A 25,716-nucleotide genomic window follows, 5' to 3' on the forward strand; every position below is an offset into this window, starting at 1 on the left:
TTGAAAACAGCATACTTCTCAGCATTTTTGCAGGCAAGGGCAGCAGTTTACTCTATCTATTTGCTTCACTTTGCTCAAAAGCACCATGTCAACCACTGAAACCTATGAGCAAGGTGATGACCGGTCTTCTTCCACAGAGATCGAGGTACAGCGGAGGCCTCGTAGGGGAGGCAAAGGTGGTCATCATAAAAGAGAGAAACCCAAGAAATTTTGAGAGTTTTGAGGCAGTTTTGGCATTTTTGGGAATTTTACAGGTTTTGGCCATTTGACTGGTCTCACCCCGCGTGCGACCAGTCATGGGGAAAGCTCAGAACGGGGAAAACTCTACATTTTTGGAATTGTCATGCAAAAATACACTTGCCTATGGATGGGTTTCAGATTTTATGAAGATTTGGGCTTCCAAAAGCTCAAAATACATGCAAATTTTGACTTTCTGCCCTTTTTTTTGAGTTGCAGAAAGCTGCCTTGGGAGAAATGACTTTTGAGGGGTCAAATCAACTCCAAATTCAGAAATTCCAGTGGGGTTGGAAAGTAGACTCACAGACCTTTCCAATGAGCTATCTTGCACCTGATTTGGACACCGGGAAGGCCCTCAAACAGAGCTGTTAATGCGCGCGACCAGTCAAAGTGAGGGGCGCGACCACTCAGGGAAATTTCACTGTTTTGACCAGTTCGGCCAGCAAAACACTGTTTTTACTTTGGTTGACTTTTGAGGCATGTAAATGATGGATTTTTGTGTAATTTTCATAGCACTTGGACACATTTACTCTCCTTTGACACTTCTAGAAGTTTCTTTGATGTAAATAGTGAATATTTAATGCATGGATAGATTGCCTAAGTTTTAGAGGCAAGTTGTTTTGACTGCCTATTATCTAGTGCTCAATTTAGAATTAGTTGAAACAGCTCCTAGGAAGCTGAGCTCGACCCCTAGAGGTGGGGAAAGGAGTTAGATCATCTATATTATGCCTTCTCTTGCTCATTTTCATGGTTGGACTCTTGAGGGAGAAGCTCCTATTGTATATTTTACTTGTATCTCTGCAATTTGAGGAAAAGGAAGACCAGGGTTTTGCAGACATCATTGGGATTCTTGTGGACTCTTGTGTTGATGGTGTGTTCTCTTATTGTAATTGTAAGTGTGTTTATGTGTTCCATCTCTTTCTTTACTGCAACTTATTAAACAAATGAAGTGATAAAGTTTGAATTCATGCTTGCCATGCTCAGCTTTCAAATTTGTTTAATGTTTATGTTTTCCACTGTCTAGAGAGGATTCAAAGTCATTGTTTGCCCTCTTTAGCTTCTCTTTTTTCTTCCTTGATCATCCATCTCAGCTAAAGGCATCAGCACAAACTCCTACCTTGCCCCAAAGACCCACCTGCAAAAACTGAGCTCAATCCCCGCACCCTGAATTGCACTCCCTCCAATTGCCACCAAAAACCCAAAAAACTTTAAATCAACCTTCCTAATCAGTTTACTAGCCTAATATCAGTGTTAACTTGTTGGTCATCTCACCCCATTGAAAATTTGCCGAGATAGACCGGAGAGAGCCTTCTCATACCCCGTAGGGCTAGCTACGAGGTGAAATGGTTTGATGTTGCCTTGAAGGTTTACCTTCCTCAGCCTAGGGTGAAATCTCAAGCGCTAACAAAATTTTCCCAAACGATTTCTGGATCTTGAAGAATTCATGCGTCTTAGCCTCTCTACAAAGTTTCAAGGCTACACCACATCCGATGCTACAAAAATCAACACTCCCTGTTAGTGAGGAATGTGCTCTAGTGTTGCAACCCACTAAAGCATCACTCTGTCGCTACACTATCCCTTGTTACGCTGCTAATGTCTGGCTCTGTTGCCCATCAACTACTGCATAACTCTAATGGTTGCATCTGTGTTGTTGCTGGCCCTGCTAAACTACTGTCAATACTGCATCTGCACTACAACCTTCTCCGACTATGGTTGTTGCAACTGCAACGGAAAAGCATCCAAAATATTGAACCAACTGTGGTCACTATGATGCATCTGTCCCCGGAGTCCTGACTGTTGCTAGACTTTGCGTTGTCACTGAAGCCTTTGTGTTGTTGCTGACTCTGCGTTGTGCCAACTGCACTGCTGCCAACTCTGCTTTGCGCTGCTCAGTCTCTGACCACTACTAACTACTACAACTGTCACTCTAGCACCTAACTGCACCAACTTCCATTGATCCACCCTGCTACTGCATGTCTTGGGCTCCCGTAGCAAGGTACTGATTCATGAGGTGGACCTCCTCAAGAATCTTGCTCATCCTGTAGCTCTTTGGGGCTACAACTCCAAATCACCCCACCTCACCCCTGGAGGTAACTCGGTGATCATGGTAAACTCTTCCTCCAGTCTGGAGGACAACCTGTTGATCTTGCTTCTCCTCCTTGTCCTTCTTCCTAAGAGGACATTAAGTGTTGTAGTGGCCAAACTCACCACACCTGAGGCACTTCATCTTGGAAATGTCCTTCTTCCTCCTACACTGCTCCTGCTACCCCTTTGATGTGAGGGCCACGTCTTCCTCCTCCTTTACTTGCTTTGTCCCACTGTTATTACTACCACCATTGATGGTGCTCTTCACCATATCTCGCCTCATCTCCTCCTATTGCAGATAAGCCCACACGCGTTCCCAATCTGGCAGATTTTCTCTGCCTGGGATACTCTGGACGAAAACTTGCCATTCTTCAAAAACACTTTTCAAAGCTAATCGTACAAACTTTGTAGGTTGGGGTATTGTCCCTACTAAAGCCATTTGATCCCGGACATCTTGAAGCCTAGTGAGGAAGGGGTTTATACGCTCCCCGTTTTGCATCCTCGTGCATCTCAACTTCTCCTCAAGATACGTCTTCCGTTGCTCGGAATATCCTTCGTACAACGTAGCTAGTGCTTCGCACATCCGTCGGGTAGTATCTTTACCAGCTATGTGAGATACCACATCATCTCAAACCCCATAGAGAATCAACCTCTTCACATTTTCCATCTCAATCTTGTATTTCTTAAGCAGATTTGCATCTCCGAGTACAGCTACCACACTATCGATATAAGTTTTGAGATCATGCTCATCTAGAAGTCAGGAAATTTTGGCCTTCCAGATCACATAGTTGGAGGTTCCATCCAACCGATCTTGATCTCTCAACCCAGTTGATGCCATCTCTCAAAACTGTCGAATTCCTCCTATTCTCCTCTGCACAGTTGTTGCCCAGTTATTTGCACTCCCTTCTGGAGTGAGAAACTCCGCACACAACTATTGCTGCTTTGCTAGGAAAATTCGAACTTCTTGGCTAGAAGTCCCCTGAGGAAAGAATTCCCTCAGTGTGTGCTCTTCCTTCCTCCTGACGCTATTTGCACTAGCAAACTACTGCAAAATTTGTGTCCCAGCTGAAGATCTGCTCTGCAAGGAAACTATTGCTACTCCCTTTGCCTCTGTTGCTCTTCGATCTAGAAGATTTTATTCTCTGTCGGCTCACTCAGAGAAGTAAAATTTCCACAAAAAACTAACCCTCCTGGTCAAGGAAATACGTTGCCCTTGGGTTTCAAATTGCTACCTATGCAGAAATTCGAACCTTATTCTCTTCTTCTGCTCTGAGCTCTCCGGCTTGCGATCTGTGCTTTGATACCATGTGAAAATTCGATGACCTGAATTCCTACTGCAACAACTGATTAAATTTATCCTACTTGTTAATTTCTTAATCAAGGGAGGCAAATTTGCAGGGATAAATGGGCTAGGATGATAGATCGAGGCACAAGGATGAAGAATGTAGCCTCAAAGGGCCAACACTATGCCTAATGAGGCTAGCGTTTGGGAAAAGGAGGGTATGGAGGCCTAGAGCAAGGCCTAAGGCCTATGGCCTATAGCATAACAGCCAAGGAAAGGGAGTCGCAAGCCCTTAGAAGGTTGCGGCCTAGGGAGAGAGGAGAAGAGGGTTGAGGAAGGAGTGCCAAGAGAGGACAGAGGAGGGAGGAAGGCCGAAGGAGGAGGGTCGAGATGGAAGGAGGGCTGAGAGGAGAGGCCAAGAAGGACGGAGGGCTGAGGAAAGGGAGCAAAGGAGGACGTAGGGCCGAGGAGGCCGAGTGGAGCTTAACAGAGGGAGGTCGAGGGGATTGAGAGTCGAGGAGGAGGAGAGAGAGGAGGCTGAGGCCTCAAAACCCCACAAGAAGGCCCAAACAAGGCCCTAAACCAAGACGTTTAAGGGAGGAAGGTTGACGCTGAAGCCTAGGAAAGAAAATCCAGGCTTAGAAGTCCTGACAAGGTTGAAACCCTTGCTCAAAAAAATTTATGCGTCAACTCCTTTGATTTTCCAAATATTTTCTATGGGAAACTTGCAAAAAAATTCTGAGAGACTAGATCTTACCCTCAAGGGCCGAAATCTAGATATTCTCCCACTTGGTTTCTCGATCTAACCTCCAAAAATAAAAATAGAAACACCCAAACCCCAATATATACAAAAATAAAACTAAAACCCCAACCCAAATTAGAAAAATAATTTACAAAATATACATGGGTTTTCAAATGGATTTTGAGAAAATATTTTTTATGAAATTTTTCCTTGAAAGAATGGCTAAAACGCTTCAAAAAAATTAATGCTCACTATAGCCCAAGTGAATATTCAATCCACCATATAAAAGGTTTTCAAATGGATTTTGAGAAAATATTTTTTATGAAAATTTTTCCTTGAAAGAAAGGCTAAAACGCTTCAGAAAAATTAATGCTCACTATAGCCCAAGCAAAAATTCAAGCCACCATATAAAAACTAGAGGTCCAAGCAAAGTAACCATGAACCACAATCTGTGAACTTGGAGACCAAGGATTGAGTACCTGCACACACTATGTATTATCTCAAAATAACAATATAAAGCACCTCATAGGAAGCCCGTAGTCAATACATACCACAGATCAGTGACAAGTACACCTCGAGTTGCACCGCAAAGTCTTTTATTATAGTAGAAAAATAATTCCCAGCAAGACAATAATTTACAAAATGCTTCAGCAGCAATTCTAGCCAAAGATCAAGATGACTAGAGCCTCACCTGACTCTCTAATTTATAGATAAATCCTCCAAATGGAAAAATAAAGGCTAGTTTCTTTGATCATTGTTAAAATAGTCTTGGCCGTTGATAAACACTTCAAGATCTTTTAATCTTGGCCCCTGATTTTTTCTTTTTGACGAATTTTTGAACTTATCATTTAATTCCATTTTAAATAGCTCAAAATTAATTATGTAGAGCTAATTTCCTCAAAATTTTGACTTTGACTTGACCACCAAGGTCCAAGGGTCCAAATTTTCTCGAAAAATACAACATTCCCATGGTGGAGGACCTTTAAAAATTGATTCTTTTAAGACCAACGAATTTTTCCATCTGGAGAATTTATTTTCTTAAGACAATTTAACTTGACTCTAATTAATTAATTTTTTGGCTTAGGATTTACTTTTATTTTGCCAAAAAATTTAATTAATTTACACGAAGGGATTTAATTATTTTTGCAACCCTCTAACACATGATTTTTTATTTACAAGACTCGATGGGAATTCACATTTGTCTTAGACCCTCAAGACACATAATTAAGCCAGTTAGCTTAAATTATTCCCAAACCACTTTTACATCAAACTCGACTAAAACACTAGGACTCACCTAATAATCCAACAATAAATTTCACCCTAGCTTTGGGGGTTTAAGCTGGAGGGAAAAAAGCTCTTCTGATTAGCCATGTCAAAAAACACAAGTAATGAGTGAGGTTAAAAAACCTCCTACGATGGAATTCGTCATCAAATTATAGGCTTACCTAGGTTGTTACATAGACTCAAGGTTTTACTAAGATCATTTACAATATATAACTTGCAGAATGGAGGCAAATCCTGGCATTAAACTCAGCTCAAATAAAGTTGTCCAAACTGCCTCTGCGCAGTCACTGCGTCACCCTAGCGCAATTGTTGTTGCTCTTAGCTAGGAACAGCTTCTCCTAAAGTCGTCTAACCAGTTGTTGTCTGGGAAAACGTCTCTCGTGGTCTTTGGAACCTCTGCCTAGCTTTTGGCACTGAAATCTTGCTTCTCCCTAGCAATTCGACTTTGCCTCTAGAGGCTATTGCGTTGCTCTGCGTCAGCCTATCTGTGGCTTCTCTGCCTCTCTGCAAATGCACAAATAGGATCTGGAATTCTTCCTCCAACTTCACTATCCCTGCCCCTCTCTCATTACTTCGATTTCTCTACTCTCTTTCTGGCCACTGAATGTTGCTACTCAGGAAATCGATCTGCTCATGAAATCAAACTACTCAAGTGATTTCTCCAAGCCCGATCGACTTCTTCTTATAATCCTCTGTTGAGACTTCAACGGCCAAGATTAGATCCTAATCGATGGCTAGCATTAACTTAAAGTCGATCCGTGTGAGTTTCTAGAACATTCTCAACATAACTTAATTAATTCTGATTAATTAGTCATATTCCCTAAGATTAGACTTCGGAAATATTTAAAAAATGATTAATAATCTAATTAAGTCATTTCCAGGTGTAATTTCCAGAAACGATTTATAGGTTTTGGAGATCTCATGTATTCTAGCCTCACCAAAAAAACAAGCCTAGAACACATTCGATGCTACAAAAACTAACAATGCACTGTTGATATGTGATCCAATCCTTGTTGAAAAAGTTGGCACTTTCGCTTCCGTGGAACTTTGATAATCTGAGCGCAACAATGCCTTTCACAAATCAAAAGTGGACTTGTTGCTGATTTCATTGACCAAACAATCATTATGGCTCCAATTTTGAAATGCCTAAAATGAGACGCTAGTTTGACTATGGAAGAGTCAATGTCCTAGCCGAAGGAATAAAAGTATGGCTGACTAGGACAACCTTGTTGAAGAATCTTGGGCAATTAGGTTTAGTATGATTCTTCTTGACTTGATAACAATTTGTGGAGTCTTTTCACTTTTCTTGTTAGCTTAATCTTCTTCTTCTTATTAATGCATGTGTGTGTACTTCATCAAATTGCTATCAAAAACATAAGAACAAGAACACGAGATGTTGGCTCTCTGATAGGGCCAAAACCTCTCTTCTCTTGAGAGGAAAACCCTTTAGTAAGTTTCTCTTATTGAAGCTTCTTATTAACCAATGCCAAACCCTAGACCCTTTACTAGAATGTCCCCCAAGCACAAGTAAAGTCCTTTCTCCTTTCTGCACTTTGTTCCTTAGCATTTCCTTCTTTCGGCACTTCGTTCCCCGGCACTTTGTCCTCCTCATTCCGACACTTTGTTCTTCTTTCAATTGTTGATACACCTTTTTGCACTTGCTCTAGATGAGATGCTTCTCTTCTATACTTAGACATATCCTTCACTTATGTAGACACCTTCCTTCAAATGAAATCCTTCTTGAGATGTGAGTGGAGACTGAAGTGACTGTACAGCAGCCCTAGATTCTCGCACGTGTGGGAGGTTTACTTGATGTTGTATACCGTTCTCTCCCTCGCTTGAGTACCCTTCTTCTACGCTTGACTAGGAGGCCTTGTAGGCCTAGATTTAGCCCCACACAAAGAGAGATGGATGACTATCAGTGGCTGCTGTCATAACCGCGGGGACAGCCCTCTGTTTCCTCACACGTCACTACATCTGCCCTAGAACATACCTCTTTAAACTCGGTTGTGTACCCTCCTTCCCCGCTACACTTGAAGACCCTTTTCCTTCGCTCTTTTCCACCTTTTCTAGCGCCTTTATTTCACTAATTTTAGAGCTACTTGATTGACGTTGTAATGGAGTGGACAACCTCTATATATAGAGGATTGTCCCTCCTTTTAGGCTGACTTGAAGACTGTTTGCAGGCCGACTTGTTATGCTTACTTCGGATGGCTTCTTTGGTAGTGTCACATGCCTGGAGGAGACTCTTTGATGGTGCCTTTGCTTTGGAGGATACTCTTTGACTTTACTTGGAGGGGTGTTCTTTGACTTCTATACAAACATATACATGTTGCAACATGCCATTAAGGTCTTCAACATTTTCTTTTGACTAATTGACTTACCTATAGCACTTAATCATGTGCTAGACCTATTTCAATGAGCAAGAAACTCATTGACATATATTATAAAAATAATATTTCTTTTCTTGAATAAATACAAATATCAAAAGTACATTTATGAAGACCGAACCTAGTTACATTTCCTTCAATACTCCCTCTTGAATAGGGAGGTATTCATACAAGATTACAAGGTGTTTGGTTATGTTTCAATCTTGAAGAATTCACATAAGAGGAACCGGATTTGCAATCCATCTGTTATAGAATCATAATAACCAACATTGTTTCCACAGCGAGGCCTTGACTGACAGCTCTATCTCTCAATAGATCATAGCACAATGTCGGCAAGACCAATGACTTATAGACACCTTAGTCATTGTCTCTCAAGGTACATACCCACCCGAGTGTTCACTGAGTACGACCTTCTAAGCCTATTCTTGTCTTGGGTTCCCAACCCTTAAAGAATATCGGTCCTCTTGCCTACTCTTGTCTTGGATGCCCTACACATCCTCAAAGAGTATCAAATGCCAGATGATTACCCAATCCTCCCATTCTTTCTTCCCAAGTGAAGACAAGAATGTTGTGTCTATTACTTCCTTCCAATTGAGGAACATATGCCCAAGTATCTTCTAACAAGGTACTTGTCCAAGTTGCTTTGTAATTGGGAATTTGTTATAACTCCCTCTTAGTTAGGGACTTGTCCATTCATCAGCAACTTTCTTCTTCATGGGTCCTTCAGTTGTTTGATCTTCTTCTTTCTTTCGAAGTCGTGAAGTCTTGGTTCGAACTTCCTTTTGGTAGGGCACCATTCATCGATCACTTTCCTTCCTGGTTTGTTATGTCATTGCTTCCTTTGTGGAAAGTGGTCTTCTTGTCATATATCAGGATCTCTTGTTATTTGGCTGCTCCTTTGTCATCTTGTCCATGCTTTGGATTACTCTTCTCATGGATGCTTGTTGAACTTGCTTGTTCCCATGTTTTGATCTAGTAGCCCTTCATGACTTCATCCTGATATTGCTTCAACATTGCTTTGCTTTCGTTGGATGGCTTCTTCATCACAACATCTTCGTTAGAGTAGAACCAGTTATCTGCACCTTTCATATCTCTAAGGCCTTCATAGGTGTCAAGGGTCCTTTGATCTTTTTCTTCCTTTGTCAAAGTTTTCATGCCTTCTTTCGGGAGATGTCTTCAATGTATCTTGTCAGATAGTGATTCTTTGTGATCATGGTGTTCTTCACATGCTTGATCTCTTTCTTCATTTGCTTCTTAATTGGTCAACCACCTTCTACTCCTTGTGGGAGCACTTCTTCATTGCTTGCTTCTAGGACTAGTCAGCATTTCTTCTTCACATGCTTCTTAGTCAGCAATTTTATACTCCTTATGTGAGTATTTCCTTTTGTTGACCTTCATTGTATTGTAGTACATGCCTTCGAGCATGTCATTGGTGAAAGAGATTATTTCCTACTTGATCATGTTATAGAACTATTCCCATGACTCAATAATATAAAAATGATAACATGACTAAACTTTGATGCATACATACCTCATCCTAATTCTCCTTTGATCATCTTAGCTTAATTTGGTTGTCCTTAGTGTGGCCCTTCTTGCTTCATCATAGCTTGCTTGCATATCATTCTTCTCTTGAATCCCACGAATGGGATTCCCAATGAGACATCTGCTTTGGTTCATGAACCTTCTTTTGAAGATTCCATCATAGGATCTTAAAGACCCTTGCCTTGCAAATGTTTCTTTTCTTTTGATGATGGAGGTCTTCTAAGATTCTTAATCATGATCAATTATCTTTCATCATGGATGAGGTCCTATACTAGGTATGCTCCTTCTAGATGAATATCTTGAGCTATATCTACCATGCTCTTATATTCTAGAAGATATTTCTAACCATACATTTTGTCCTCATTATAAATGCTACATCTACATGAGTATTTAGAACTCTATGTACTTCATGCTTCTAGATTCTAGAAGATGTTTCTAGCCAAGCAATTTTTATTTTATTCCTACATGCGCCTATCCTACTCAAAACCTTGAAAGAAGACTTTAAGTAAAGAGTTTGACTTAGTCATAGTAGAGATCCAAAGGATCTTCCTTATTTTGCTTATTTTCTTCTTCTTTCACCTCTTGAGTCATGTGAGCTTCTTCCCTCTTTCTTTTGTTGTTGTTGCCCTTCTTAAGCTTAAAACAATTCCTTTTGTAGTGTCCATATACTTGGCATCCATAGCATTGGATTTTGGACATACCTTTGTTGTTTGTTCTCCGTGGACCAAATTTGCCATATTTTCCCTTTCCCTTGGCCATGGTAGCAAATGATTGCTCCTTTGATCACACATCTTCCTTTGCTTTAAGTCTGGTTTCCTCTGTCTTGCATAGAGACCACATTTCACTCAGTGTGGTTGCTTCCTTCTTGGCATATATTCTTGATGTGAAGTTGCCCCAATCCTCAGGTAGAGCATTGAGTACTACAGTTGTCATTTCTCTGTCAGGCATGATTTCCCCAAGCTCTTGAAGTTGATCCCTCATCTCAGAGATCTTCATGAAGTAGGGAGCTATTCCTTCCTTTGATGTCTTCATCTTGTACAATCCGTTTCTTAGAAATATCACTTCTCCAGTTGTGGATACCAAGAATAGCTCTACTAGCTTATCATAAATTTCTTTTGATATTTCAAATTTGGAGACATAAGGAATGAGAGAGTCCTTGATAGAATCTATTAGAATCCGTTGAGCTCTTGTCTCATCCTTATTATACTTGGCTAAGGCTTGAGTTTGTTCCTTAGCAGGGACAGTGATATTCCCTTTTATATGTTCTAGAAGTTCGTTCTCCTTGAGAAGTAGATCAGTCCTCTTCTTCCATACAAGAAAGTTGTTGGTACCTACCAGTTTGTTGCTTTCCTTGCAAAAATACACTGATGTATATTTAGAAGGGGACATATACTTACTTGATAGATTTCAAAATGTAGTTGACTTCTTTTCTCCTTCAAGTCTTGATGGCTTGCTTTCCTTGAATCTTGACGTTCCTCAAGATGTTTTCTCCAAGTGGGCTTGCTTGATGATGAGACTTGCTTGATGGCTTGGCTTGAGGTGTAGGTCCCTTCTTGATCTGCTCTTCTTTGTAGGTGCCTTTGAATAAAAAGGCTTCTCCTTTTGCTTTGTAGTCTCCTTGTAATCCCTTCTTGTCCTCGAGTAGATTTGGCTTGATGCTTCAACCTTGTAGATGCCTTTCCTTGATGAGTGTTCTTGAGTTGCCATTTCCTTGATGTGTTACCTTAGCTCCAATACCATGTAAAGAATCTTGGGCAATTAGGTTTAGTATGATTCTTCTTGACTTGATAACAATTTGTGGAGCCTTTTCACTTTTCTTGTTAGCTTAATCTTCTTCTTATTATTAATGCATGTGTGTGTACTTCATCAAACGGCTATCAAAAACATAAGAACAAGAACGCCAAAACCTCTCTTCTTTTGAGAGGAAAACCCTTTAGTAAGTTTCTCTTATTGAAGCTTCTTATTGATCAATGCCAAACCCTAGACCCTTGACTAGAATGTTCTCCAAGCACAAGTTAAGTCCTTTCTCCTTTCTGCACTTTGTTCCTTGGCACTTCCTTCTTTTGGCAATTCATTCCCTGGCACTTCGTTCTTCTTTCAGCGGTTGGTACACCTTGTCGCACTTGCTCGAGATGAGATGATTCTCTTCTATACTCAGAGATATCCTTCACTTATGTAGACACCTTCCTTCAAATGAAATCCTTCTTGAGATGTGAGTGCAAACTAAAGTAACTGTACAGAAACCCTAGATTCTCGCACGTGTGGGAGGTTTACTTGATGTTGTATACCCTTCTCTCCTTCGCTTGAGTACCCTTCTTCTACGCTTGAGTAGGAGGCCTTGTAGGCCTAGATTTAACCCATAGTTTTAAAAATTGGCCTAGCTAACCAGTTACCGGTCCAACCGGCCAGTTAGCAGGCCCACCGGTTGGAACCGGAGCAAAAACCCGGTTTAGGAGGCTGGATGGCGAGAAATGGGCCCTAACTGGCCGGTTTAGGACGGAACTGACCGGTTCAGCCCTAAACCGGTCAGTTACCTGCCATCCTCGCGGAGGACCCAAACAGCAGCTTATCCAAGGTGATTTAGGGTTTTTGGAGGGAAAGTAAGGGTCCTTTCCCTCCAAAAACACCCTCTCCAAGCCTTTAAGAGGCCCTTCTCCCTCTCTTTTGTCTCACACATCTCATTTGGAGTGTTTGTGAGTTTGCTTGGGAGTTTGGAGAGTGTTGAGTTTTTGCTGGAGTAGTGGAACAACAGAGTTTAAGCTAAGTAGTAGTCATCATGCCTCCAAAAGCCAAAGATACTGCATGGGCTCATTGTGATATGATTGATGGCAAAATGATCTGCAAATATTGCCAAAAGTCCATTGAAGGAAGGGGTATTAACAGGTTCAAGCAACACTTGGCTGGGATAGGAGGCCATGTAAAGCCATGTGGAGCACCAAATGAAATAATAGGGCATATTAGGGCAGAATACCTTTAGAAATTTGAGACTCAAGTCACTAAACCAATAGAGAATTTTGTGACTGCAAAGTTTGGGAGTCAAGACTCAATCAACTGACTTGATCATGATGACTCATGAGAAGTTTCAAATGATAATGTTGATCACTATTATCATATATGTAGACTTGAGTCTTGTAGTAGGCCACTCGCCCCATAGTTTGTAGGCTTTGTTTTTGCACTCTGGAGGCCATTTAGAGCCTCATTGCTTATGTATTTTGTCGCTGATATGTATTGCACTCGGTGCCATTTTGATATATTCACCTTTACATGGTATATAAATGAACAATCTTTGCATATTTTGTCTCTATTGGCTTCGAATCATGGCTTTGAATCTTAGAAATAGTTTTTTCATTAAAAATTAATTATTTAATGTATTTTTCTATAACAGGTTCGTTTAGACCTAACTAGTCCCGATTCGACCGGTTCCGGTCGGTAACCTGGTTCATTAGGTGGACCGGTCCAGTCACTGGTTTTGGTTTTTAAAACATTGATTTAATCACAAACAAAGAGAGATGGATGACTATGAGTGACTGCTGTCATAACCGCAGGGACAGCCCTCTGTTTCCTCGCACATGTGACTGCAGCTGCCCTAGAACAGACCTCTTTAAACTCGGTTGTGCACCCTCCTTCCTCATTGCACTTGGAGACCCTTTTCCTTTGCTCTCTTCCACCTTTTCTAGTGCCTTTACTTCGCTGATTTCAGAGCTGCTTGGTTGACATTGTAATGGAGTGGATAGCCTCTATATATAGAGGACTGTCCCTCCTTTTAGGCCGACTTGAAGATTGTTTGCAGGCCGACTTGTTATGCTTACTTCGGATGGCTTCTTTGGTGGTGTCACATGCTTGGAGGAGGCTCTTTGATGGTGCCTTTGCTTTGGAGGAGACTTGACTCTGCTTGGAGAAGTATTCTTTGACTTCTATACAAACATATACATGGTGCAACATGCCCTTAAGATCTTCAACATTTTCTTTTGACTAATTGACTTACCTATAGCACTTAATCAAGTGCTAGACCTATTTCAATGAGCAAGAAACTCATTGACATATATTATAAAAATAATATTTCTTTTCTTGAATAAATACAAATATCAAAGGTACATTTATGAAGACCAAACCTAGTTACATTTCCTTCAACAGGCCTTAATGCTGGAGAATGAGTTGAAGAAAAGACATGAAGTTCTAAGCCTTATCCAGTCCGTTCTGTTCAAAAGAAGAAAGCCGAAGCCCTAGAAGGGGCTGAGAAGTATCAGACTCTTGAGAAGTATGACTGAGATACCTCTGAAGGCCAGCAAAGCGTAAACAGAGAGTGCACAGATTAAGTGGGCTGAGAAGTATCAGACTCTTGAGAAGTATGACTGAGATACCTCTGAAGGCCAGCAAAGCGTAAACAGAGAGTGCACAGATTAAGTATAAGGCTGAGTTGCAAGACCAAGTTGAGGCCTGTTTTATAAGGCTCTTTTGAAGCTGATCAAGCTGATCCAAATTCTAAGAAGTTTGACGCAATTAGAATTCCAAGGTTTCTCGAGGCAGACCGAGTTTTACAAAGTCAAGATCATATCAAGTCATATTGATTTTTTTGACCCTTGTGGAGAAACAGATTGTCATATGGAAATCAAAGCCTAATAGAGGAAATCGTTCAATTTTTCTTCTTTACCTTTAGCACAACTTATGCAGGCCTGCATCATAACTCTGAGAAATTCTGGTCTGTAGAAGTGAAATTCAATACACATTCCTGTAAAAGATATAATGGCAGAATTTGGTTTCTTTTATGCTTTGTTGAAGCATGGTTCAATGGACGTATCTTACGGTGGAATGGCAGCTGCTTGATGGTGGTCAAAATGCCCTCGTGTTGCATTAAAGACATTATTAACAGCTACAACTAAATTGCATTGAGAAATCTGTTTGCAAAGGCTGCTCAAGAATATTGTAGCTGCCTTCCAAATAAATTTGTTGTTGACAGAAACGGTTCATCTTATCACCCATTGAAAGCTCAAATGCCATCACAAAATCAGGCTGATATAAAAAATGCTCTAAATCAGTAAAGTGTCAACTTCAGATTGGTAGATAGCAGAGTTTCGAGTTGTGGTTTTAGAGTAAATCTTGCCTTAATCTTGTGATTAGAAAGATGAACAAGATGAGAAAAATAAAGTCAAGAAATGTTTCTCAATCACACTCTTATACAAAATTTTGTACTAGTTCTTGAAGATCCTAGTAACAGGGTCAAAAACTGATTCAAGGCACTTCGTTGACATACTATGGAATTCTGTTACAGGGTCAGATCTCATTAAGAATGAGCAGTATAGATTCAAGATATGGGGCTTAAACGAAGGCTCATGTTCAGGCCTGTTTGGGCAGCTTTTGAATCCTGTTTAGAAAGCTATCTAAAAAGCAGTTTCAAGTATGTCACTAATGAGGGCTAGTTCAAGACAAGATAAGGCCTGCAACTAAAAAACCTATATTGCAAAGACCACAAAACTGCAGCATGTAGGAAATTTCAGAGCCTTAAAGGAGGAACATGAAACAGAGGTACAAAGCAACATCTAGAACAAAAACTAAAGATATTAAATACCAGAAATGAAATAGAGACCATAGATAGCCTATAGTCATCACATTATTGTAAGGCTGAAGACCCCAGCTATCCATTAACAGGGAAAAGAAATATTAACGTACATTTGATGAGGAGGAAATACTAAGTCAGACCAGACTAGATTGATAAGTATAGAAGAGGATTGCCACTCCCTGTCTTGTAGATGTCAACACCATTCAGGGTAACCAAACCCAAGACGTTCAAGAAGGCTCACACAGTACCTGACTTCTGCAGTGAACTTTGTATCTAGAGCCCAATTCCAGCAAATTGGTGACCCACGCATTTTGGTAGATGACTCTGTTCGCAGTATCTTATATGTATTAAAGTTTCATTGCAGGAGATTCAGTTCCCAAAACCCTTTCAAGCATTGGTTACAAGCAAAAGCATCCGTTGCATAGTTAGAAATTATAGACACTTGGGAGATTATATAATATGGAGCCAAAACATACCAGAAGTCATTTATTAAAACAGATCAAGCCTTGTATTGCAGATAAAGAAACCAGAAAATATGCATTATCTAATCCTTCATAAATGCACCAATTTTCCACAGTAAGTTCTGAAATCTAATATCCACAATCGTGATCATCAGCTATTGCTTTCTTATCTTGCATTTCCACAGAACGCATTCACTATGTGTAAAATAAACACAAGCAATGCATGGCACATACAGAAAAGGATGAAGGTGCATCCAAAATTTGAAACTCCAATCCTCTCACATCAATTTGCCCATGCAAGTTGGGAAAATTTTCACCCTTTGACAAACAAATGTGAACCTGTGTACCAATTAACACCGCAATAAGATTAGAAAGGAAACTTCTTCTTATGATCTTACATTCCAATGAAATTTCTATAAAGCTAAAACAAGGGTAACGCAAACTCAAGACATGTCCCTAAATTTATAAAACCCTTCAATAAAATGAAGGAAGAATGCATTGTTAGCAATTTAGAGAGTAGAATCCCTTATTATAGTTAGCCATATTATTTTCGTTGATCTGTAACCAAAATTTAATATTTACGTAGAATTACAAGTCTGTTAGAACATAGAATGCACTAAGTGAAAGTATTTAATATCATGAAAGAAAATTTGAAAAAGAAAATAGACAAGGCTACTGCAAATTAGGTGTGCGAGTGTGTGTGTGTGTATGGTATAAAATTTAACAATATATGTATGCTATACATTTGCGATCAGAAAACAGAAAAATAGTTATGTGACATTTATTCCGTAAAAACAATCTGACACTACAACAATAACAACAATGAGAAAGAATGATGCATTATAGGCAATATGATTCATAGTGAAAGAGGCTATCAATACACCATTCGGACATAATGGATTTAACTCCCTAAAGGTACAAGAGTATGTATACATCACTAACTATATAATTGCCATTTTACATGACTTGCACCAAAGTCAAATTTTTACTTTTACTATCAACTTGAGAATTATTTTATGTCATAAAGTTAACAGTAGTTATTATAATCCAATGCCCCTCTTAATGACTAGATTGTTAACATTTACACCAAGCTTGTTTTTAAATTTTACGATCTTGTCCTTGAATAAAGGCTTGATGAATATATAAGCAAGTCGAGAAAGTCAAATTAGATTCTTCACCAACCAGGGGGGTGCTCCAACCAATTGAACTCCTGTGTCTTCAAAGATTCTTCTTACAGTGGTTTTCATCATTTGTTGATCCAATCCACAGTCCAAAACATTGAATCCACTCAAGTTGAAGTTATCATTATAGACTAATTATTCGATGGAGGCTAGAAATTCTAGGTACACCTGTACTGAAAGAGGAGTGCTGCCGAAGACAGAAGCAACGCATTGCACTACAACCATTCAATCCTTGATGAAGCAACCAGTGTTTGAGATGCAGGGAATGAACAAAAAGTAAAGCAAGCATCACACGAAGTCTATCCACAATATGCAGGAGCTGATTCAATACAAACCTTTTTCAACGATATATCAAAAGGAAATAATGACTGTTTGATGTTTAAAGGAGTGCTGATATATTCAAAGGTTCAAAGGAATGGCTGTGTTAGCAAGAGTTGTTAATCGTATGATGGATTTAGAAGTGATCTCAGTAACATAGTCCGCTGTGAAGTTGAGCTGGTGAGGTAAGTGTGCATGAGTTGAAACCTGAAACAAATACGTTTTTGCTTCTACTCTTGCCATTTATATCAAAGGAAAAGTAATTCTCGTGGAAGTAAAGAAAAATATAATCAGTTTAAGCCACCAAGAACAGAGAGCAGTAATTTGATGAGACAAGAAGAGCTGGTCATTCAGAAAGTTCCCAACTGTTTGCCATTGATGTCAAAGGGAGAGGTAAGCAGAGGTTAGGAGAAATATGATTCTCAAGACAAAAGGGGGAGCGACCAATGTGTTGCCATCAATACCAAAGGGGGAGATTTCTGGTAAACACTGAAGTTATAATTGATGGCAAAGGGTGTTGAAGGTATAATGATCCAAGCCACAATTGAATATGTCTGATGCTAACTTTATATTGCTCCTAGTATGTTGCATTCTGCCTGATTGGTGAGTATGTGTTGCTTGTCAAAGGTATGTTGTGATGTGAATGCCTGCTCAGATATTGTGATGTATTGTCTGTTGAATTTCCACAATCTTGGGTCTAGGTTAGAATCGTAAAATCCTTGACGCTACCAAACCAAGAATCTCAACAAGAACTACTTTGCACAGCAGAAAATATAAAGAAGTAAATCACATATGCACAAGTATACACAATTTTTAACAGATATTGTACAATAATGTACAACCCAATCTTTGTTATATTAAACCAATCTGAATAATACAACAGTCTATGGTATACAAGATACAATGACAATCTTCGCTGCAACTTCTATGTTGTATCTTGTCCTGCCAGTCCTTCACTTCCATACTTCTCTCTAGCTTCCCCTTAGTCCTTCAAAGGACAACACAGAGAGACTACAGGAGGGCTGCCATCTAACACTGCTGCAAGTCACTTTGCTGCATGTACATGGGCTGATCCAATCTGCTCTTTAGGCTGGCCAATACCTGAGCTCCAGTCCGTCAATCTAGCAGTCACTTTTGTCCATCAAAGTGCTGCACATTAGGCACCAAACTTCACCCAACTTTCAGCTCTCTTCATCACTTCAAGATTGCTTGTCTAGAGCTACTTTGGGTAGCCAACACGCTTCCCTCCACCAGACCAATGGCTCCCAACTCTACACTGTGAAATCTGCTCCTAGTTGGGGTTTCTTCACACCCAAGACAACCCCAACAAATGTCTCCCACAGGCTACTTGTCAAACTGATCCAAGCTGATCCTCACTGTAGAATCTGTCACCTGGTTAGGGCATCTAACCATCAAATCTGCCCCTCCTCTTTGACTTCCACAGGCTACACTGTCCAAGCACTAGGACAGCCTTCCATCTAGCAACAATTCAACATAGAAAATGTCAGTATACCTGTACCTTTGGGCTGGTGCAATTGCTGTTGTATAGCATTCTGGTTAGGGCATTATTGCAGACCCTAACAGCCCTCACAAAACCATACAACAGTCCCTTTATTTGCTGTGGATTCCCCTCCTCTTTAAGCCCTTGGCCTACGCTACCTGTTCCTTTGCTCCAGCACCCTGGAATAGGCCTTACGGCCCTCCTAACTTGCCCAGAACAGGCCTGCGGTGGCTCTAATGTGACCACAGGGCCTGCAGCTCACCCAAACAGGGATATACCACCCTCAAACCAGCACCAAAGCTGCCCAGAAATGCTCGGAATCCTCTGCTGCTCCTTGGCCCACACAAAAGGTCTCCAAACTGATCCTTATGCTCCTCGGCCTCCTCTTCTTGAGCTGCGGCTTCCACAGGTGTTCTTTTCACTATGAATGTTGCACTTGGATGAGGAAAAGGACTCACACGTGTTTAATTTATACCCTACACATGTGGCTCCAACACATTCATGCCAACTGTCAACAAGTCTTCTTTAACCCAAGCCAACTTGCACAAATCATGACAGTGACATTCAAAAATTAATATCTCAAGTTCTAGAGCTCCAATTTGAGTGATTTTCGAAGCATTGGATTCTCCACGCTATCCTCTGGCACCTCAAATTTTCTCGTGCTCAAACTCCTCATGGTTTTGGCCCAAATCCTGATGGGTGCAAAACCCCAAGCTTGGGTTCCAATCCCACAAGTGACTCTTGTGGTGCTTTGCCCTCCATACCCTGAACCCTAGGGCTTGGAGTACCTCCTAAGCTACTCAAAAATCAATACTCCCTCTCAGCGAGAGAGGTACTTCCAAGACTAGGAAGTAACTCATCATCATCATCACTACTCGCAACACTCGCCCAACCCTTGGCACTCACCACTGCAACAATCCCTGTAGCATTAACTACGCCTCTCTCGGAAGTGTCGTTCTTACTGCAAGCATCATGCTTCTTCTTCTTCTCCTGTATCACTTTCCAATCCCTCCATGATTCCTTCTTGCCAGATGTGGAAGCACCCTTGCTCCCCACTGACCACGCGCTCTTCTTGGGCTAAAAAGTTTCCCTCTAAATCTGCAAGATCCCACTAGAACTCGACTCCCTCTAAGCCTCTGGAACCTAGACCATTTTCTCAGGAACCTGTACCTATACCTCTAAATCCTGCACCTGCTCCACCTGCGTCTTCGCATGATCCATAGGCTTACCCGTCAGCCTGTATAGACCATGCACTCTAACTCCAAGGACAATCCCATTGGAGCTAGAGCCTATATGTAAAATTTTCTGTTTCCCACCCCGGTTTTCAGTTTCACCTTATTTCTCCCATATAGTTAAATGCCCATTCCCATAGCCATACATTTAACAGACTAAAAAAATAAATATTGCTGAAAACACAAATTCTGGAAATTTTTCAGAGTGCTGGAAATTGCAGAAATAAAAATCAGCAATTAAAACAGCCATAAAAACACATTTAAACTCAGTGATTTTTGGTCAACTTGACCCTGGAAAAACCCCCTACAACTCTTGGGGAAAACCAGTTTGAGAGCTCTTCTTTATTTCTGGAAAATGCCTTTTACAGAGAAAATATTTCAGCAAAAAAATCAGCAAAACAGAAATTTTTCCAGCAAGCAAAACTTATCTGTTTTCAGCCCACACGACAATCTGAAAACTGCTGGAAGAGCTGTACGGACCGTACGGATGTACGGACTGTACGGACGTACGGATGTATGGACCGTACAGACTGTACGGACTGTACGGACGACCGTACGGACTTGTACGGACAGCCCTCGGGAAAAGTGCAGAAAATCGCCTCCTCGATATTCGTGCTGAAAAATAATTTTTTCACTGTTTTGCTCACTAAATCTGCCTTTTTCTGCTTGTTCTTTATGCTGTTCAGATTTGCTGAAATGCTGCCTTGGTGTGTGTGCCAAACTGCTGCCTCTTTCTCCTCCTTGTCCAGAAATCTCCCTTGCTCTCTTGCTCTCCTTCTCCCAATCTGCTCATGAAAGAATTGAATGATCTTTTCCACCTTTTCCTCCCTTAACCCAACCCTAAATGACTTTTGGGTGATCCCTAAATCCAATGGCTGAAATAGATTTAGATCAATGGCTGAGATTAAATGCTCATTTAAATCTCACTTTCTATTTTTTTAATTCACCCCACTTTAATAAAGACCCACTTAGTCATTTATTTCCAAAGTCACTTTTCCTTTCTAATTTTTCATTGACTTTATAAAGTCACTTTAAAATTAGACTTAGTAACTTTATCACTTAAAGTCACTTTCAAATTAGATTTAACTTTATAAAAATTATAAAGTTACTTTAGGAGAAAAATTAAATTCTTTTGGACACTTTTCCCTAGGCCAAAGATCAAAGCCTTAGGGAACCACCTGTCCTCCGGTACCAAATTTCAACACTCCCTCTTACCGAGGAAGGTGTTCCTCACCACACCCATCTTGTCTCTGAAGTAGACATGCTTGCCCCGTGGTAAGGCTTTGGTAAGAATATCTGCAACCTGCTCATCAGTGGAAATATACTCAAGCTTTACAGCTCCCTTCTGAACATGGTCTCTGATGAAATGATATCTGATCCCGATATGCTTTGACCTGTCATGAAATACTGGATTCTCCGTGAGTTTAATGCAACTCTGATTATCACAGTAAATCACTGAAGGTCTCAACGGCTGACCAAATAAGCCAAACAACATCTTGCGAAGCCAGATGGCCTCACAACTAGCTAGACTGGCTGCCATATACTCTGCTTCCGCTGAACTCAGTGCTACTGACTGCTGCTTCCGGCTGAACCATGACACTACTGCTGAACCCAACCCAAAACAACACCCTGAAGTGCTCTTCCTATCAGAAGCACAACCTGCCCAATCAGAATCAGTGTATCCTGCCAATCTCACTCCATCTCCCTGCCTGTAGTCCAGACCATAATCCACTGTCCCCTGCAAGTACCGCAAAATGTGTTTTGCAGCCACCCAGTGAACCTTCCTAGGCTCACACATAAACTGACTCATCGTGTTGACTGCAAAACAGATATCTGGTCTGGTGTTGACCAAATACATCAAGGAACCAATCAGCTGCCTGTACAATGTGGGATCCACCAACTCGGAATCCGAAGCATGAAGCTTCTTCCAGTTGGTGATCATCGGTGTCGACATGGGTCTACAATCCTCCATGTGGAATCTGCTAAGGATGTCCACAATATACTTCCCCTGCCCCAGAAAGAAATGCCCCTCCTCCTGCCACACCTCCAAACCCAAAAAGTAATGCATCAAGCCGATGTCCTTCATCTCAAACTCCGCTGCAAGATCTCTCTTGCAGTGCTCTATGAGTCTCTCTGCACCTGTAATGATCAAGTCATCCACATACAGCACCAGAATGAGAGGCTCCTCACCAATCACAATAAAGTAAAGGTTCGGATCTGCCTCACTCTTTGTGAAACCCATCCCCTGCAAGTATGCATCTATCCTGGAGTACCAAGCTCTGGGAGCTTGCTTCAGGCCATAAAGGGCCTTCTTCAATCTGCACACATGGGACTCCTTCCCATGCACCTCAAAGCCCTGTGGCTGCTCAATGTACACCTCCTCCTGTATGAAGCCATTGAGAAATGCGGTCTTCACATCCATCTGGTGGATCTTCCAACCCATCTCTGCTGCTATTGATATAATGGAGCGGATCGAAGTATATCGAGCCACGGGAGCGAAGGTCTCCTCATAATCAACTCCCTCTACCTGTGAGAACCCTCTAGCCACAAACCTTGCTTTGAATTTCTCAATGCTGCCATCTGCAGCATGCTTTACCTTGTAAAGCCATCTGGAAGTAACCACGGATTTGCCCTCAGGCCTCGGCACCACCTCCCAAACATCATTCTTCATGATAGAAGAATACTCCTCCTGCATGGCCTCTCTCCAGACCTGCTGGCTAGCTGCCTCCTCATAGCTAGAAGGCTCAGAGTCAAGGATGCTGGTAACCATCGCCATATAGCTACAAAATCTCTCAGGTGGTCTACTCTCTCTGACTGGCCTCTTCGGCTCAGCAACAGATGTGGCATCTCTCAAGGTGTCCTGAAGCCACTTGGGCTTCCTCTTCCCTGAGCATGCTTCTCCCATAGGAGAATGAAACTCCTCCTCCTCATCCCCATCAGTAGCCTGAACTCCTGACTGTCTGTCTGCTGTCCTCCTGCCTGCACCTGAACCTGTAGAAGCTGAGGTACCGTGTGAACTGTCCATCAGTGGACTCCCTAGTGAACTGCTCTGTGAACTGCTCTGCATGCTGCCCGGAGCACCACCCCTCTGGCTCGGCGAGCCACTGCTCACTGATGGACCTGACATCCTCATAGATGTACCTCCGGATCCTCCTGATCCCTGCCCACTGGATCCCTGCGACTGACTCAACTGCTGCTGAGGGTCTGGCTGATCCAGATACTCTAACTCCCGTGACCTCCTAAAGGCCCTGTCCTCCTCGAACTTCACATCCCGTCTGACAACAACTTTCCTCTGTGCAGGAATGTAAATCCGAAAGGCCTTTGAGGTCTCACTGTAGCCCACAAAGATACCCTTCTCTGCGGTGGGCTCTAGTTTGGTCCTCTCCTCCTTGGGTATATAGGAGTATGTAATGCATCCAAGGATATGAAGATGACCAAGATCAGGCTTCTTCCCAAAGAAAGCCTCCTCCGGAGTCATGTGCCCCAAGGCACGATGCAGACTCCTGTTCTGCAAGTAAACAGCTGTGTTGCAGGCCTCTGCCCACAAGAACAATGGCAATCCCTGATCATATAACATGGCTTTGGCAGCCCCTATGATGGATCTGTTCTTCCTCTCCGCAACCCCGTTCTGCTGGGGGTTGTAAGGAACAGTGAACTCCCTCCTAATGCCTGCCTCTGCACAATAGTCAACAAACTCTCCAAGGGTGTACTCTCCTCCATTGTCCGACCTCAGGGACTTGATCTTTCGACCTGTCTGAGTCTCCACAAGAGCTCTGAACTCCTGAAACCGCTTGAAGACCTCACTCTTGGTCTTCAAGAAATAAATCCAGGTCCTCCTGGAGTGATCATCAATGAATAAGACATAGTACTCATATCCACTCAAGGAAACATGAGACATCCGACCGCTCACATCGGAATGAATCAAATCAAGTATCCCCGTCGCTCTGCTGTCACTGCTGGGAAAAGGGGATTTGGCAAACTTGCCCATCGCACAACCTCTGCAAGTATCATGGTGATCAGTACTGAAATCTGGCACACCTGTAGTGATCTCCCGCAATGTCCTCAAGGCTCCATGAGACATGTGCCCCATCCTGCGGTGCCAAATCTCACATAGCTCAGAACTGCTAGCTCTGCTGTCGGTACTACAGCTCAATGCCAAAGGGGGCTGGAATGCAAACTTGTACACCTTTGCATGGCGTACACCTATCACTCTAGCTGAATCAGCTGGAGAGCCCCTGGGATACATCAACACCTGTCCTTCCCTGAACAGTACCTCATATCCTCTGTCCTCCAACGCTGAGACGGATATGAGGTTCTTCCTCATCCCTGGCACATAAAGAACCTCTGACACCTTCAAGGGAGGTTTGGACTCCCTCTGAAATGTCACTGCCCCCACCCCGACTGCTCTAACAACTCTGTCATCACCGAGTACTACCTCAATATCAGTGCCACTCTCTGAAAGCTCTGAGAAGTACTCCCGGACTCCTGTCATGTGACGTGAAGCCCCACTGTCCACATACCAGATACCTGTAGATGCTCCGCTAATCGAGGGAAAAGCATGCTCCCTCTGAACCTGTGTGGCAGGTGATCCTGCACTAGAGGACTCACATGTAGTGAACGCAAACTCCCGGTCAAAACGACCTGCAAAGTCCTCAATCTCAGCTGACGCTGCCACATCCTGGGTCTTCCCCTTCTTCTTCTTCTTCTCCGGACACACAACTGCATAGTGTCCCATCTTCTGACAATTCCAACACTTCACTTTGGAATAGTCCTTTTGTGAGTTACCCTGTTTACCTTTACCTTTGCCTTTGCCTCCACCACCGCTTGTGGAAGCCTGCTTCTTCCCTTTGCCTTTCTTGCCTCCTGCCACCAGTGCTACGTCCTCATCCTGCTCAACTGGCTTGGCTGCCCCAAGCTGTCCTTTCCTGATCTCTGTCTGTATACAATCATCCCAAAACCTCTCCCATGTGGGAAGGGTCTCACGTGCACAAACCCCATCAGCAAAGTTCAACCATGAACGGGGGAGGCCATTCACTGCAATACGCACCAACTCAGTGGATGGAATGGCCTCTCCAATCGCTGCCAACTCATCTCTCACATTGGTGATCTTTGTGAGATATCCAGCTGCACTATCATTCCCCATCTTAATGTTCTTCAGCTTCTCCTTCAGGACCATCTTCCGGTTCTCATTGGTACTCTGGTAGAGATTGGACAATGCTGTCCACATCTCATGGGCATTGCTCTTTCCTCTCACATGAGGAATGCAATGGTCTTTGATTCCGTCTAGAATCAGCCTCTTACCCTTGTTGTTCTTTCTATTATAAGCTGCCAACTGAGTAGCATCAGTAGGCACAACAACAGGGTGCTGTGCTGTATGCACCATGATATCCCAGACTTCTGCCTCCTCAAAGATACTCTGCATTCTCTCCTTCCAAACGCTGTAATTTGTATGCCCATCCAACCTATCCTCCACCCTCAATCCCAATGACATCTTGCTGTCCTAAAACTGAAAAATAGCACTGCTGTGGTAAAGATAAACCTGCTGTTTATGAAAAATCAGCTTGCTGGAATTTTCTGAGTGAAAAAATCAGCAGCTGTATTTTTTCTCTTTTGCTGTCCCAAACTGCCCTTCAGCACTCAAGCTCCGATACCATGTAAAATTTTCTGTTTCCCACCCCGGTTTTCAGTTTCACCTTATTTCTCCCATATAGTTAAATGCCCATTCCCATAGCCATACATTTAACAGACTAAAAAAATAAATATTGCTGAAAACACAAATTCTGGAAATTTTTCAGAGTGCTGGAAATTGCAGAAATAAAAATCAGCAATTAAAACAGCCATAAAAACACATTTAAACTCAGTGATTTTTGGTCAACTTGACCCTGGAAAAACCCCCTACAACTC

The 25,716-nt window shown here is 41.9% G+C and overlaps 1 protein-coding gene across 1 annotated transcript in view; it reads right to left on the bottom strand.

Moving 5' to 3' along the window:
- EMB2410 (embryo defective 2410) overlaps window positions 1-25,716 on the bottom strand; it is a 541,348-nt gene that overhangs the window by 427,815 nt on the left and 87,817 nt on the right. Inside the window, exon 4 of the mRNA XM_089441428.1 lies at window positions 15,815-15,919. Coding sequence (XP_089297554.1) covers window positions 15,815-15,919 — 105 coding nt within the window. The remainder of the gene's footprint in view (window positions 1-15,814; window positions 15,920-25,716) is intronic.

The sequence above is a fragment of the Pinus tabuliformis genome, chromosome 9 (genome assembly GCF_031772625.1).
Source record: "Pinus tabuliformis cultivar Carrire ecotype Pingquan chromosome 9, CPIR1, whole genome shotgun sequence".
Classification (NCBI taxonomy): Eukaryota; Viridiplantae; Streptophyta; class Pinopsida; order Pinales; family Pinaceae; genus Pinus; species Pinus tabuliformis.